Genomic DNA, 17,304 nt, shown 5'->3' on the forward strand with positions numbered 1-17,304 from the left:
CCCCTGCGGAAGGAGTGGTGCCGTCCGCCCTCCCAGAGGGCCGCGCGCGGGAGCAGCATGGCGGCGCGGCGCGTCGGGGCTGGCTGCTGGCAGCGGGCGCTGTGGCTGGGCCGGCGGTGCCGCCTCCCGGGCGGGAGGGAGAGCTGTCGGTGAGGGACCGCCGGGAGGGAAGGGCCGGGCGGCGGCGGCGGCACCGGGGGGGAATCGACGGACGGGCAGTGCTGGGGGTGTGGGGAGTGAGGCGGGAAGGGCTGCGCAGGCGCAATGCTCGTGTGCGGTGGCTCGGCGTGGTCGGAGCGGCGTGGCAGGAGAGAGCTCCTCTTCTGGGGCTCTTATCTGCTTTTGGACACCTTTCCCGGGGGTCTTCCCTGGCTTTGAGCGGCTCGGAGACTCCCCGGGAGAGAGTTTGAGCGTTTAAGCGATTCCTAGAGCTGAGTCTCGCGAAAAAGCAGATGAGCTTACAAAGGCTGAGGAAGCTGCGGCTGTTCAGGCTGGAGAAGGGAATTTTGCATGGAGATCCCTTAACTGTCTTCAGTGTCTGAACGGGGCCTACCAAGAAGCCAGAGAGGGATCTTTCGTCAGGAATTGTAGTGATAGGACTAACAAGGAATAATGAGTACAGATGGAAAAAGAAGTTTAGATTAGATATTGGGAAGAAATGTTTTGTTGTACGGATGGTGAGACACTGTCACAGGTTGCTCAGCGAAGTTGTGGATGCCTCAACTCCCTCAGTGTTCCAGGCCAGGTTGGATGGGGCTTGGAGCAACGTGGTCTAGTGGAAGGTGTCCCTGCCCATGGCAGCAGAGGTGGAACAAGCTCTTAAGGGTCACTTCCAACACCTTAACATTCCATGATTCTGTGTAATGGTTTTGTTTAGGGACTCTCAATTGAAAAGGTACCACTTCACTGCGTAATCATTACTCATTTTTGGGATGGCAAAATCATACTTAATCAGTTTATGAGTCTTTTTGGGAGCACCCAGAATTGTGCAGTGCCATGGTAAGATACAGAGCTGTAACTGCACCTTAACAGCCTCTTCCTCAGGGCCAAGGTCAGTGTGGAGGCACTGAAGGCCAGAGTTACAGTAAAGCTTTACTGTTAGGTTGCTTCGTGAGCAAAACGAGTAAAAGTATTTTAATGTAAGCCTTAGTTTGTGTTAAAAGCCGTAAAATGTTCACAGTGGTTAGAAAGACTTGAAGCAGCGTCTTGAGTGAGGACAAAGCAGCTGCTTTGTGATACTCAGCAAGTCCTGTGTCTGTGTGTGCCACAGCTTTGGTTTTGTGAGGAGCTTCTGCACCTCTGTAGAGACATCTGGACATCTGTAACTCACCAAGGCTGATTCACCTGTATCATTACTCTTGGGTTTTCTCCTTCTGTGAACACTACTGTCTAACGTATTTTTTTTTTAAGTGCTGTTTTCAGCATGATTCCATCTCTAAAGCATAAAGTCTTTTCTGATTTATGTCCCTGATTTTCTTTCTAAGATACATGAGTTCATGAAAACTACTTTAAAAACATTATACCCCAATATTAAGTAATCACAGATTTATTTTTTTTTGTAGTATAATTTTTCACATATAACCTCTTGTCTCTTGAAATGAGGGCCTTAAGCATCAAATATAAGTTCTCTGGTAATAATTTGGAATTAAACAGTGCAACATTGCCAGTTACTGTAATGCACTCCAGTTTCATCTAATGTTTTAGTTAATTCTGACCTGTAGTATAGAATTTCACTATTCTACTTGTGCTGTATTAATGTGACTGCCATAAATTCAAGTCCCTGGTTGTTTTATAGGAGCTCTTCGAGTAGTACTGCTCTTGGGAAGACTGTGGACAATTCACAGGGTAACTTGTCTTCATTACTGGTTCCTTGCATATGTTTTTTAATCTAACAACACAGTGTGTCAGGAGATAGGATGTAAACACCCTCTTTCCCCTCCTTGGATTTTCTTTCTCCCTGTCTTCATTGTGCATAAATTTCCTTGCTTAACTTGATTCCTTACCTCATCACCAATCAGCTCCGTGTTCCAGCAGCATGAACTGAGTTGTGCAGCTCCCTGAGCCTATCTTAGACTGATTTTTAAATCCTTAGTTTGGTACTTTCAGCTGGATCAGCTTAACTCATCAAGTTTTGTAGAATCATAGAATTGCTTGGATTGGAAGAGATCTCTGAGTTAGTGGAGTCCAGCTCTTAACCTGGGACTGCCAAGGCACATCTAAACCACATCCCTGAGTGCGACATCAACATGCCTTAAATCAGTCCAGGGATGGTGACTCCACCACTTGGAACTCCCCTGTTCCAATGCTTGACAAGCCTTTCAGTGAAGAAATTTTTTCCTAATACCCAATCTAAATTTCCCCTGGTGCAACTTGAGGCCTTTTGCACTTGTCCTACCATTTATTACTTGGGAGAAGGATTGACCCCACCTAGCTACAACTTACAGGGTCAGAAGTTTCTTTGAGCATCTCTTTGTTTCTAATGACCATTTTAATATTGTTTCTCACAGTAACTCAAGAAGAAATTGTGCTTCCCCGAAGGAAAACATGGTGAGTGTTCACTTTTGGAATTTTTTCTTGGTAGAAAATCAGTCTTAGCTAAATGTAGTCTGTCCACCAGATTTGAAAAAGAAAGTTGAGATTCCTGTATTCCTTGATTCAGTGTCCCACTAGTGGTTTTCCTGCTGATTTGGAGCTCTGTGAATATTTTTAACTCTTACTCTCTCTCTGCAGATTATGTTCACTGTGTTCTTGACATTTCTTTTGAAAACACAACTACTGCATTCTTAAGCCTAGTTCTATTTTTTTGTAAAAGATCACATTTGCTAAAGATCTGTAAAACCAAGTTCATTTGGCTGTTTGCATGTGAATGCGTTTCTTCCAGCAAAATAAAACTGGAACACTGATAGCTGACTGAAAAAATCCTGCTTAGAAATCATACAACTGAATAAAGCCTATTTTGTTGGGAGCACTTAAGATAGAATTGCATGACTGTACAGCAGAAACTAAGTTTATGGTCAAATGGTGTCAGCATGTAAACCCAAAGTAAGGCCATCTTCACCTAAACACTTTCAGTGGCCTTTCCTTGTTTGCTTGAAACAACCAAAGTCTTCAGTTTCCACAGGCACAGGGATCCTGGGATACCTGACTTTGGTTTGTTTGTTTTTCTTGCAAAGACATGTACTGTAGAGCGACTTTAATATATTTATCCCTCAGAGATGCTCTAGAAGCAGCATTCCAAGGAATTATTTATGTGGCGCTTCCCTGTGATATTCCTTTGATAATGTATTAAAAGGGCAGGAGTAATAGCTGAAAACACATGCTCCTCTGGTTTTCCTCAAAATCTCTTAAGTGCCTGGGGTTGTTTAAGAACTGAGACAATTTTTGCATTCTCTCTTTCTTTGTGAGAAGCGTTGTTTTCCTAGTGCAGCAAAACCATAATTTCCTAGAACTGAAAATCCTTGTGAGTCAGGATAATCCTGTGCTTGTTCTCCAAACAATGTAATGCAAGCATTCAAAGTCTGCAGCTGAGTATTGACCAAACTCCTTTGTGTTTAGGGATAAGCTCGCAGTGCTCCAGACCTTGGCTTCTACTGTGAACAAGGTGAGTGGTTCTGTGGGTCATAGAGCTGGGTCAGGTTGTCCATTTTGTGCAATACCCTTATGCTCAGGAGGCCTTTAATTTCTGCTTTGGCCATAAATGAGAGATGGGACTTTCACATCAGGGTTTTCCCTTTGACTCAGGTGTTTTGCTGTGTCCTTAAAGCCTCATTCATGTGCTAAGAGCTGCAGTTACCAGAGAAAGCTTTGGTAAGGCTTTTACTAATATAGGGAGAAAATTCCTTCACCAGTTCAGCTTCACAATCCAGACCATCCTTCCCAATCTCAGTCCAGAAAGGCTTTAAAAAGTGCAATGAGTGTCTATTCTTGTTAGGCAAAACCTGGAAATGCTACGATGCTGTTCTTAAATCCCATCTATCTTAAATTCTATGAATTGAATCAAAACTTGCCAAGTCCCATCAGCTTCCCAAGGCTGTTACACTTGGGGCCCTACTTGCTTTGCAGGGCACTTGCTGCTTGATATGTTATAGGAAGGACCCTTTTTTGTCACCACGGTAGCCTCCATGTGTGTGTGTAATGGAAATATTTTTTAAACTATTTCCAAACAGGCTAAGCCTTTTTGAACAAGGGGAACTTCTATAAAATGTGCATTGGTGGTGGTTATGGTGGAAGAATTCATTGTGCCATGAGGCAGTGTGTTGTGCCTGTGCACATAATGATAAACTTCTCAATGCTGGGCTCTTCTTTCTACAGGATCCTACTGCTGCTCATTACATGTTCCAGGATGACCCTTTCCTTATGCCAAGAAATGCAGCTAATTCTGTATGTATTTCCTTTCACATCCTTGATAGCTTCCCTCCTACCTTTGTCTAGGCTGTGAATACTCTTACCTAATTGAAGCCTGGTTTTGATTTCAAAAGAAAATGAAGTAGCAGATTGCTTTCACAATTTTCTCTCTTAAATGAGAGATGTTTTTGAACTTAAGGTAGTAGTGCAGCATTTCAGATGTCTGAACTGTGTCCCTTGACTAAGTAACAAGGAAATAGAATACAATGGTGTTTAAAGAACAGACATTCTTATATTGGCATGAATACCAAATGTTGTCCCTGTGATTGTAGTAAGTTGAAAATTATGCATTAGTTTCATTTGATCCCATCAAAATGTTCATTGTTAAAGAAAATGTTTCTCCTAATTTTCACCCTTGTAATTTGTGTATTTCTCCATCTTGTTCTATCTCATTTTTTTGCAGCGTCTGTATTCATTGTCAAAGGAGTCTGGGAGAAATGCTGCAAAATACATCATAAAGAACTTTCCTCAATATTTTGACAAGACTTTTGCAGAGCCAAACGTACCAGTAAGCTTTCTGCTTTTTCTTTTTGTTGTATCTGTGCTTTGTCAGTGAAATCAACTTGGACTGGTCCAAAACTAAGATAAAAGGGTAATTTTTTAACTGTTTTGCAGACAGTATGAACACAGTACTGTATTTCTATTATGTTTCTGTAGCAGACATTTTTCCTTGGGAGTTCAATATCATAGCAGGTTCTTGAGATAAAAGTAAGAAAAGCAGTGTTGTTTAGATGTTGCTTCCTGGCACAAAAGTGAGGGATGAGGATGTGTGTGGTCCTTTATCACCAAAAGGACTGCTGTTGTTGGGCTCCAAGCAGTGTATTGGGTGAAGAGTAAGGATATCTAGAGAAGGTTTGAACTTATGACTGACTTCCACTCTTGCTTTTAGTGCCTGATGCCTGAGAGTCTCACACCTCAGACTAAAGGAGTGAGCGAGGAAGCTCTAAGGGAGCGCATCCACCTCAGGATGGTGAAAGAGTCTGTGGACATGTTTGATCAGCTTCAACAGGGAGGTATGTGATCACCTGCCAGGTTCTGTGGTGGAGCTCTATGTGAATTGTGCCAAAAATACTTCAGCAGCTGGCACAGGCCATGGAGACAATTTTGTGACTCTGTTGCTCCTTTCACACCTGACTCTGGTCTGGTGAAGTAGTTCTCTGTAGTTACTGGAGAATTTTAGCCACTGCTTGTCTGACATGTCACTTTGGTGATAAGGAGAAGACTTCTTGAAGAGGAAGCAGATAAAATACTTTTGTTGGTTTTGAATGTTTCATATAAAGTGAAACATGCAAAGTGTTTTTCACAGCAGGGTGTATCCTAGGAGGAGTTATGAAAAGCTCTAGAAATTTCAGCTGCTGTGTTGGGCTTCATAGTTCTGGCTGTCAGCTGTCACTTCCTTCTCCTATTTGGTCAGGAAAACTCTACCCTTTCAGTGGCTTCAGTAGAAAAACATACTCTGGTTCAGTGTTAAAATTGTCTCCTGTGATGAGTGGGTTTGTGGCAGTATTGGTATCACAGCAGGGTTAGGGACTTGCTGGAGAATGTCTGTGTTGGAAGAGAGCAAAATGGGGTTCAGAGGTTCTCTGATATGGCTGCAGGGTGGTGAGCTCTTCACTTTCTCATAAATTCTCATTTTCTACAGGTACCCCTGTATCTCTGGAGACCACAAACAGCCTTTTAGATTTGTTATGCTTCTATGGAGATGGCGAACCTACTCCTGAAAATGAGCAGGAAGAAAAGGAGGATTTGGAAGAACCAGAGGTATGGAAAACTTGTTGATCTCTATTTATTTATTTCATACATAGTGGGAGTATATTAAGGTGACATCAAGATTTTTGTACAGTCTGCATGGGAGATGCCATGAGGTGGATCAGATGCAGTCAACATTCCCAGAAGATACTTCTGTTATAAAAATCAATGACTGACCTAATAGCAACAGTAGTTTGTGTAAAGCTGTTGATATGTTGAATAACATAAACATTATTCTCAATCTATTTATTGCTTCCTGAATGTTATGATATAAATTATTCTAATATAACCCACTAAAAAACACCTTTTGTCCATGCTGCTGAACTTTTTGTTAGCAAATCATGTCATTTGATGTTAAATCTTAATTTAATACTGAGAAACTTCGTTTTGCAAAAATCTCTCCAGGTGAATGCTTCAGAGCAGAAAGCTCCAAAGAGACAATTTCAAAGACGTTCACAGTCATCTGGCCCCAGATGGAGGTATAAAAAATGTTGCCTACATTCCCATGTTCCATGGGTTGTGCAGTTGCACTGTTGTTATAGAACAGACCTATAGTCCTAAGTCTTTTAGCAGCCCATACTCACAGGTGTTACTTGTCAAATAAACCTGTGTTTGCTGATCTTTTAAAGTGTTCATGGAAATCTGGTAGGTGCCACAGTTCAAGTATCACAAGTCTGATATGTGAATGTCAGTCTTTGGGGGTACAGCCTTTATTTGTCCTGTATGTATGTCCTAATAATATTTTTATTTAGTTCTTTAACATTTGTCTTGTTCATTGGTTCTAGGGAGAACAACCATGCTGAAAGGATATTTAAGATAATGCCAGAGAGGAATGCACACTCCTATTGCACAATGATCCGTGGGATGGTGAAGGTAAAGTTATTCTTCAGTGCTGGGGGACTTTTTCAGCTTATGAGATCTCACATAGTCAAGGATTGATTTGTTATTTTGTTGTTGTTGTTTTTGCAGCATGGGGCTTATTCTAAAGCTTATGACATGTACATAGACTTGCTGAATGAAAGGCACAAGGGTGAGTGTCTCCTGGTTGTACTTTGTGGTCTCCTGAGAACTGAAAGCCCCTGTTGGGCACAGGAGTGTTTGTTCATGGCAGTGATGATTGGCGCAGGGGTACGGACCTCAGCTGGATCATGGGAGCTGAATGCAAACTGGTAATTCCAGTGCAGCTGGCATGTGGCTGGCTCACTGGAAACAGGTTTGCATGAGACTTTGCCAGAAACTGAGCCATGCTAGAACAAACTCTTTCCTGTAGGCTATAAATTGTTATTTAAAATGGATTATCTTACATTTTCCAGCTGATGTGCACACCTTCAATGCACTGATCAGAGCAGCCCCATATCTAAAGGAGAGGTTCGTAGAAAGATGGGAATTAGCCAAGGTAAGGAGGGTAGAGCAAAAGAGATGGGGAAGTGGTAAGAGTGTGGGCTCTTCTACTAATAAGGGTCTGCCTTATTAGTAAAATTTTGGAGTTGTTGGAAAACCAAAAGCAAGAACGTTGTCCCCAGATACTAATTTCTGTTGTAAAGGAAGTGCAGTAGTTTAAACAGAAAAGGTAACTGGAGGAGTGGCGAATGTGAAAAATCCAGCCTTGCCTTTGTCAGAGTGATTTGCCTTGTGAGAACATACCTGATCCAAGAACTGCCTGGATAGAAAGTAATTGGGGAAATTACTGCTGGGAGACAAAACAAATGAACAATTTTAGATAAAAACTCTTTGAATTTTAATTCATGGTGTTGTGACAGAAATGGAATATTGAGTTTTGACACGTCAATAAGGAAAAATTTCATGTAACTATAAAATTTTTCCACTATGTTCTAGAGACAATTGTCCAAGGTTTATTCTGATGTAATGTAGCCTTGGGTTTAGGTCATTAAAAATTAGACAGTACTCCCTTAATAAATAATCAGTTAAAGCAGAGTTGTTCACTTGAAGGGGGTGAGAAGGCTTGGGTTGAGGGAATGTATGATAACCCACCTGAAAGCTGAACTGTGATTCTTAACATGTGAAGCACTAAGGATTTGGGCATTTTGTTTTAAGGACTTCCTGACTCACATGGCTCAACAGAAAGTGCAACCAACTCTGCTAACTTTTAATTCCGTATTGAAGAGTTTGAGAAGATGTGGTGGTGTGGGCAGAACTATGTCTTTATTGGTATTAAAGGAAATGGAAGCACTTGATATAGGTAAGAGAACCTATAGAGAGTATTTGTTATATGCAGTGATAAGATATTCCAGTGCCACCTTCAGAACAGAACAGCTAACGTAGGGTTTCAGCACCACACAACACAGTGGTGATTCCTTGATTCCAGGCTTGTACTTCACAAGCCACCCAAGCCAGTTCAGGTCTATAGATCTACATCTCTACAGAAGAAAGCTTTTACTCTAGATGATGATTTTCTCTTCCAAATAAGTATTGCAGAAACAGAAAATACCTGCATAATTGATTTCACATCCTGTGGGTTGTGTTTGCCCCAGTAGCATGCTTGTTGATAGGCTAAAGATTACATTCATGAGCAGAAGGGAAACTAGCTATGAAGTATTTTTTATTTTAATTTAGAGCAGAGAAGCTTGGCTGCTTCCCCATAGAAATTGAATGCCCCAACTGGTGTTGGATATCGTCTCTCCAGGCATGTGTACTTGAGGTCTGGTCTAGCATTCGGGTGGGCGGGCAGAGATGTTAGATTTATTATTTATTTATTAAATTTATGCATGCTGCCTGATTGGAGGAGCAGACTGTGAATTAGAGCTGTAGCACAAAGCTCAGCCAGGAATGTTGCATTAACTGCAATGCTTTTGCTTTCCAGAGCCCAGCCTTGCATCCTATGATCATCTCCTCTCCATGTATTACAAAGGCGGTACGTGCGCTATGAGCTTGGCCATGAGCGTGCCTTGTGTAGCAGCTGCTTTGATGCTTTTCACATGTGATGGGTGAAGGCAGTTCTCTTATGGATTGAAAGACAACCTTTTATGGGTGTGATCTTAGTGTTCCCTGTGCTGCCTGATTCTGCTTAGGTGAAAAAAAGGATAACCTCATACAGGGAGCAAATGGTACTGAGTCACTGTGGAGGCTGGGTCTGACCGCAGTGTGTGTGATTTCATACTGTGCCACTCACAGGGATGAAATTGCACAGGGAGTTAGTTTCCTGCAACAGTTCTGTGCATTAGAGCTGTCATGGAAAACAGCTTTGTTAGAAGGCAGGAACGCAACTGGTTAAGATCCCATGGCCACAGACTCTTGGCTATAGGAAGATAATAGGCAGAGTAGCCATAACTGCAGTCTTTGTGTTTTAAGAAACATAAAGGAATTGCTCTGGAGTCTCTCTGGGTTTGGTTATGGGGTTTGGGGGTTGGTTTGGTTTTGGTTTTCCCTTTTTTAAATTTTTGTTTGGTTATGAAATGCTTTGCTTTTTCCAGTGCAGCCTTCTAACAGACAGTCTTCAGGCCTGTTTGATTCTTGCTAGAAGGCACTTCTATCTTTCTGAATCTGCCCTGCTGTGCTGTGGAAATCTGGCAATAGGAGGGCAAATTTTAGAGCAATTTAAATTGCAGCTGGTGTGGAGCACCATGGAAGTTACATTTGTTTAAAATGATGTTTGTTCCCAATTTCTGATTGTATTTGCAGTTATGCTGTTCACTGAGGAGGTGCTTGGTACAACTGAGATGTGATGTTTGTCTCTTTGTCCCACAGTCGATGCTCAGTCATCAGACATCATCTCTGAGGTGTTAGATGAGGTTGAAAAGCGAAGTTTCACTGCCCAGGACCCTGATGATGGTAAGAACTTCAAGCTTGGGTGAAAAGGTACCTGTGAATGTCAGGTAGTTTTACTCAGCTAGGATAAATGTATGCAACTTGCTTCTCTCAGTCCCTTCTGATATTTCTGGAGACAAAGGGCAAATTGCAGTGGTGGGAATTGTGCTATGCATTGCTGCACTGGCTTCTGTGTGAAAGTAGGTGTGTAGCTTGTGTGAATGAGCATTTTTAAGTCCATGTGATAAAAAATCCTAGGGTTATTTACAAGATCATTTTAAGGAGGAGCAGTTTCATGAGATGATGCACATCAGGTGAATGGCAGGTTTTTGTTGTTTTGGTTTTTTTTTGTTGTAGGTGTGGTGTGAGTTCTCCTATTTTAGTTCACCCAACTCATGTCACACCAAAGACTTGCAAGAAAGCAAAGAGTTCTCCTATATTGTCAAATGGAGCTACAGATTGAGTTTCTAATTGAATATACCTCATCCATCCTCTGGGAGGGTGGATTAATGAGCTGTTTTATGTCTACTTGGAAGCTTGAAGTTAACAGACTCTTCTTTGCTCCCTTTCAGCCAGCTTTTTTACCACCGCCATGCAAGTGGTAAGTGCCTCTTCTTTGCCATCAGAATTCCTTTGAGCCCCTTCAGCTGTTGGAGAACTGCCTTTGAGTTTACATCCTGTCATACAAGATTTAGCTTTCACTGTCTCCCATTTCATCTATGCTCATCACCTCCTGTAACTTTCTGCCATAATTCTCCAGTTCTTTGCTTGACTGCTCCCTAATTGGTAATTTGCATGTCTGTGACATGTGCAAGTACCTCTGTGAGTCTTTCAAGTTACACTTGGTAACAGCTTTCAGATCTGACTGTTTTTTTGCAGTGCTGTGATCTTAAGGATATCAAGCTTGCCTATCAGTTAAATAAGGCACTGGAGAAGGGAGACAACTGGAAATTCTTGGATGTGAATCAGTTAAACGGCTATTGGTGAGTGAAGTGAAGGTTATATTTAGCACCTTGTGTGTTGCTGTCAGCTTCAATACAAACTAGGATTCAGGCACTGAACACCAGCTGGTTATTGTAGGTCCGGTTTGGGAATTAGATCCTTCATAAAACCTGTGATTGTTTAGGATTTATTTTCATTTTGTGGCCTTTGAACTGAAATCCTGTGTCTTGGAGCATCAGTTCATCTCAACACCCATACTGCAACTAGGACAGCCAGTTGTGGGTTCTACCATTCTGTTGTGTACCCTGGCAGCTTTGGAGGAAACACCAAAACTGTAATTTCTTCATGTAGGGTTGTTTGCCTAGTCAGTGCACTGGATCAAGGACTCAGGCTTGTCTTGTGAACTTGCACAAGTAACAAGGTTAATTTACTTCAGTTCTTATATCCAAAAGTTGCATTTGAGACAGATTCAGGTATCTTAACAACGGAGTTCTGCCAGTAATCTAGTGTCAGCATTAAGCTGTTGTAAGAAACACTGCTGCTTTTCTGATTGCATGGAGTGTTGCAATCAGTAAAATTTCCTTGATCTGCAATACAGATCTGATTAGCACACCATCATTTGCTGGTACTTCTGTATGGTTTGGTTGATCCAACCATAACTGAATTAGGACATTTTTTTCTCTCTAGGTCAAAATTCTTCTCGTTGTTGTGCATGATGGAACAAATTGAGGTGGTGTTGAAGTGGTACAAAGAAATGTCATATTCAGTAAGTGTGTACCAGGGTAAGAGCTGCAGAGTTTTTGCATAGAAAAATGGAGCAGTCACAGGTGACTGAAATTATTCTCTTCCTCCATCAGCTTTTTTATCCAGGACCTAAAAATATATTGGACCTCCTTCAAGCACTGGATGCAGCCAACCAGTTGGAAGTGATCCCTTCAGTCTGGGAAGGTCAGTGATGGCCACATGGCTTCACAGGCAGTTTGTCTGACAAATGCCAGGAGCAGTGCAAAGTTTGAGTTAGTTTGGAAACTTCCCATAGCTTGGAGTAGCCATGATAAGGTGCAGTGTTTGCCTGTGGTATCAAATCACCTGGACCCTCTGCAGATCCTTGGTTAAGATTTAATCTAGCCCACCTCAAAAAAAAAAAAAAAAAAAAAAAAGAATTCAAGTCCTTAATCCTCAGCTGATGGTGGTGGAGGGTTCTTGCTCTGGGGGATTGTGGGCCTCACTGTCCAGCAGCAGTTCAGGTCCATGTTCCCTCAGAGGACTGGTAATGTTACAGACGGTGCTGTGTGTTGTTTCCTCACTGTTCCATGACAGGATCATCACCACCACCAGGTTGGTCAGTGCTTGGGACCCTGAAGGCCATTATCAAGGGGAGAGTAGTTGGGCTGTCACCCAGAAATCTTGAGACCAGCAGGGAAGGGCAGAAGAAATCAGATTAGTTCATGTGTTTGGTGCACAGGATCTGATAAATGAAGGGAAAGAGGGAACTAAATGTGACCTGCTCAGTCACACAGAACGGTTCTGCCTTGTTAAATTGTGCTGACTATAATGCTAGGATTTGGGAACAAGGGGTACTGGTCACACCTACCAACAACAGATATTCTCTATATACAGATGTGAAACAGCTGGGGTTTAGCAGGAGACAAGACCTGTTGGAAGAGTTCTTGTCTTTGATGAGCAGGGACCAGCACCCCAGTGAGGTAAGGAAGCTGGTAATGTCCATGAACAGCTGAGCCCCCACACAGCTGCTTGCTCACTCCTCCCCTGTGAGATGGTGGAGGGAACTGGGACAGTTAAAAGGGTAAAGCTCAAGCTCAGTTACCATTTCCCATCACAGGCAGGTGTTCAGCCATCCCTAGGAAGGCCAGGCTCCTGGAAAGCTCATGTGTAAGTTACTTGGGAAGTCAAACACCATCACTTCCATCCCCTGTTCCTCCTTTCCCCAGCTTTATGTGCTGAGCATGACACCTGTGGTCTGAAATATCCCTCAGGTCATTTAGGGTCAGCTGTCCCAGAGGTGTCTCCTCCCAACTCCTTGTACCATACACATTGTGCACCCCCAACTCACTCCCTGGTGGTGGAGCCTTGATGCTCTTTAAGCACTGCCCAGCAGAAACAAAAATACCCCTGTGTTACCAACACATTTTCCATCTTAAATATAAAACACAGCCCCATGTAAGCCCACAGTAAGGAAGAAGAAACTGAAGAAATTTCACTCTATCCCAGCACAGAAGCTCAGTAAGGAGTAGTGATGTCTCCCAAGACTGTAGGTAAATGCTGTAGCCTTGGTTAGTTCTGGAGATCCAGTTCCAGTGCATCTGCCACTGCAGATTCCCAGATCCATGTGAGCTTATCCAGGCCTGCTAAACAACCCTTTGGATTCAATCTATAGAGAAACCTCAACAGAGCAGAATCCCTTCTTACCAGGCTTTGGAGAAGTAATGCAGCCCAACCAGCCATGTCTCTGGGGAGGCACATGGCAGAATTCAGGGATTTTGCCAAGTATTTCGTTGCAGTAGTTGCTTTCTCAAGCTGAAGGGTATTGAAGGCTGTCCCTGCAAAGCCACCTTAGAGCTTGCCTGGTGGGGACAGCCATCCTGACAGAAGAGACAGATTTGTCTCCTGGGGTAACAACTATTAATTTACAAATTTATATCACATACAGAGCAAACCTGTAGGAGCTGCAGGAGAGATTGCACTGAAAAGCTTCTGTTGATTTCAGAGGTTTTGGTATTAATAGCACAGTGTTTTCACAGATTCAGCTGGCATTTGCCAAGTGTGCTGAAGAAATCAAAGCTGTCCATGAGCCTGCTGGGCCGGGGCAGGTCCCATTGGAGTGGACAGGGAGTGCTCTGGGCCATGTTGTGGTGCTGTTTTCCAGGGCTGGGAGGATCCAGGATGCCTGGTACGTGTGGGCTCTGAGCTCTGGGCTTGCTGACACTGCAGCTCAAGGCTTAGTTACAAAAACCAAAAGCTAATAACCAATGACTGATGCCTTGGAATGCCCCTGCAGACAAAGGGAGGGGATAAAGCCTGCAGGGAATGTGTTGGGTTTTTTCCTTTGTTTTTGTTCCTTCTTAGCACCGAGTTACAGTTGTCTGTCTTAAAAATGGTTTAGAAACTAATGTAGTATCTGGTGTAGAGCTTTGTACAGCTGCTTATGGCAAGGTGTGGTCTGACAATCACTTCCCTGAGCACTGCTGAGTGCCCACAACTCACCACTTTCTGATTTTTAGAACTATTTGGAATTCAAACTGATAAAGAGATTAATTAGTTTAATTAAATTTTTAATTAGCAACAGCCCAAATTAAGACTGTAAATAGGCTATTTTTAGAACTCTAATAGCTAGAACGTACTGTCGTACATGCTCTGAACTTGAAATAAGGTTAAAATATCTAGCCTCCAATTTAAGGTTCTGAGCTGTTTTCTGTTAAATACAGATGTTCCATGTACAGTGATTGATTTGAAACAAAGAAGTATCAACAAAGGAGTATTTTAAAATACTAAAACTATGTTGTATTTTAAGGGAAAATTGCCACCAGCTACACTTACATTTTCCACAGAGTTTAAGATACTTTGTGTTAAACTAATCAGTGCAGTTAGCTGGTACAGATTGAATTTGCAAGGATACAGCATGGGATCCATGGGAAAGATTGTTTCATGAATTTGTGCTTACCTGTGTGTCAGTGGAGGCTCAACCAAGAGGTTGAGTATCTGTTCCTGTTATGTGGGATTTTAAAATTATTATTTTCTTTTCTTTTGAATAGGAACATGATGGAGCATTTCCAGAAAATCAATCGGATTCCCACGTAAGTATTTTTAGGTTCTTCAGTTATTGAGTCTCCCCTTTGGCTGAGATCCTGAATTTCTGTTACAGGATGAAATAGTTTGGGATGGAAGGGACTTTTAAAGGTCAGGTAGTCCAACCTTCAGTTGTAACTGATAGTAGTGGTCCATTTACTTCCAGAACATGAATGTGTGTCTGTCCCTGTGAGCATGGCTGTTTGTTTATCCAGTGGAAGTATTCCAAGAGCTTTCTGTCCCAAAACACATCGAAAGTGCAGAGTGGGAGGGCGTGAAGTGGTTGGTCTCTGAAGCTCTGAGCCATGGAGAGCAGTGCCACTGATGAACTCAGCAGTGCAAATCAGCCTGAGCAGGACTCCCAAACATCTGGTTTCCACGTGTCAGAAATATTCCAGCATGCTCTTAACCAAGCATGGATGTTTCAGAGGTGCCTGGATTTCTACAGACAAGTTTATCAAGTCAAATGCTACATCTTAGGTCATTCCCTGTTAGGCTACACTGGCTTGCTTGTCTCAGGATTGTGGAGGATGGAACTGTTTGAAGAACCTTTCAGGAGTAGCAATGGGTTTTGTTTGGGTGTGGGTTTTTTCTAAATAAAATTGGAGCTTGCCCCAGTGAACACCATGAAGGTGTGTGGTACCAAAGGCTACACACCTAGTGGCACTCAGTGCCTGCTCTCTTTTGCTGGGACAGGAGTTGCCAAACTTAGCACATAGCCTTCCCTCTGAACCAGAGCTGAATTTCCTGGCAGGAGCAGAGATGGACTGGTAGATCTGAAAATATCACCTTCCTCTCTAAAGTACAGGCTGTAAATTAATGGGCACCTCTCCTGTGACCCTGAGAACAGTCACCATTTGCCTTTGCAGTGACAAAGTGATGGATGAGTTCTTGAACTGTGCTAAGCAAACCAATTGCCCAGATGAGGCAATTAAGATGGTAAAGCTGGCAGCATCCCTTGGGCTTCTTTCATCTCAAAGGCTGAAAAGCAGAACAGAGGAGGAATTTGAACTGTCTGAAACACAGAAGTAAGTTGGAATATTTCATGTTACTGTTGAAGGGGTACAGTAGCCGGGGTCTTGGAGGGGCAGTGCATTTGGAAAGGCTTCTCTAACAAGGGAGCAGACAATTGGCTTCAGAATGATGTGCTGGTCTGCTGACTCCAGGACCGAAATGGCCCTTAAGTTTTTGGTTCCATGCTGTATCCATCCCACACAGGAGGGAAGGGAATTTTCCATGGTGGGGTTAGCCTTATCCACTGCTCAGTCCTCCTATCACCTTTCTTTCCCAGAATGTTTTCCTAGCTGGGTCTGGCTGCCTGAAGACACTGCTTTTGCTGGGCTGCAGCAGCGGGGTGGTACAGGCTGGCCCTGCATGGGACTGCCAGGTTCTGAGGCTTGTGGCCACCTCTCACAGCACTGCTCCAGCCCAGCCCAGATGATCCTCAGATGGTGGTCAGGCTTGAGGGACCACAGTTTGGAGCCAGATGTGCTTCAAGGGAATAAATACAAGTCCAGCACCCCTGACAGCCAGCTCACCACTTTGAGGGGAACTGGCTTTTCCAAGAGGATGTGCTTCCACCAAATGCTGGGTGCACTTGTCCTTTGAGGACAGTAGGCATTAGAGCCCATAACGTTCTCGGTGTTTGCTGTGCGTTTTGGGATCTCTTTTCAAGCGGAAGCCACAAGAGGTGACTGATGACTGATCTGTTTGACACCACAGGAAGGCACTGGAGAGTATCAAGTGGGATGGTGACAGCAGTGACAGTGACAGCGACAGTAGTGACAGCGACCGTGAGTAGCTGTCCCTCTTGGGAAACGGGGAACAACCCTGGCCATGACACCAGGAGGCTTTGGAGTGGAATTACTGAAGGAATGGCTTCTGGGAGGTGCTGCAGCACTGATCAACACTCGGAGTGTTCTGATACGAGACCTGCTTGGCAAGACACCGTCCTCGTGTGCCAGCTGGAAGCTGTTAAATCTTGGTGAAGTAGAACACAGTGTGGGCTACCCTGGGTCTCCTCCCCAGCACCCCTGCAAGAGCTGGCTCCTGTAAACAGCATCACTGAGAGTGGAAGGCTGCAGGGAGAGGAGTGCTGTGCACCCTGGAGTCTGGCACAAGACTTCCACAGCTTGAGCAAGACTTCTTGTGGGCCTCCTGTCACTTGACCCTGCACCAGATATAATTCCTTTCCATCTAAATTCTGCTGAACTATTTAAATATTGAGTTTACTCTGTATATACACACTGAAGTAATGCAATACCCAGCACCTGTGGTGTTATTCCTCATCCTTTTGGTGTTTTAGGACAGGTGTTGGGAGTGTACATGTTAAACTACACTTTGTACAGCTGGAGACTGTCTCTAATAAATGGCTGACATAAAAGCTGTCTGTATTCTGATCATCCTTGAACAAAAATTGTGGTTGAACCAGTTTACCTTTGATAGAAATACCTGAAGTTCTAGAACTACAGCAGAGCAGCTCTGACAAGAAACAGAATGTGCTCTGACACCAGTTATGTACATATCCTGTACTCAAAGATGGGTTCATTTTTTTAATGATGTACAAATTAAGAAATCACAGCAGTGAATTCTTGCTTTCTTGCTCCTTGAAAGTAGGTTAGAATTTCAGCTCTTCAG

The 17,304-nt window shown here is 43.2% G+C and overlaps 1 protein-coding gene and 1 non-coding gene across 2 annotated transcripts; both read left to right on the forward strand.

Annotated features, from left to right (window-relative positions):
• The first annotated feature begins 20 nt into the window (after positions 1–20).
• On the forward strand, positions 21–17,050 carry PTCD3 (pentatricopeptide repeat domain 3). The gene is made up of 24 exons (XM_058839110.1): positions 21–149; positions 1,796–1,845; positions 2,508–2,547; positions 3,556–3,601; positions 4,312–4,380; positions 4,808–4,912; positions 5,294–5,417; positions 6,047–6,165; positions 6,559–6,632; positions 6,939–7,026; positions 7,123–7,183; positions 7,467–7,549; positions 8,209–8,353; positions 8,975–9,025; positions 9,859–9,942; positions 10,491–10,519; positions 10,798–10,901; positions 11,548–11,626; positions 11,718–11,808; positions 12,481–12,566; positions 13,623–13,771; positions 14,634–14,675; positions 15,537–15,695; positions 16,390–17,050. Exons 1-24 carry the CDS (start codon positions 58–60, stop codon positions 16,466–16,468), a joined length of 2,049 nt encoding a protein of 682 aa, XP_058695093.1. The 5' UTR covers positions 21–57; the 3' UTR covers positions 16,469–17,050.
• LOC131579379 (small nucleolar RNA SNORD94) lies at positions 7,258–7,399 on the forward strand. Its single transcript, XR_009277697.1, has one exon. It is a non-coding gene; the product is annotated as a small nucleolar RNA SNORD94 (small nucleolar RNA).
• Positions 17,051–17,304: the final 254 nt, after the last annotated feature.

Source organism: Poecile atricapillus, chromosome 4 (assembly GCF_030490865.1).
Source record: "Poecile atricapillus isolate bPoeAtr1 chromosome 4, bPoeAtr1.hap1, whole genome shotgun sequence".
Classification (NCBI taxonomy): domain Eukaryota; kingdom Metazoa; phylum Chordata; class Aves; order Passeriformes; family Paridae; genus Poecile; species Poecile atricapillus.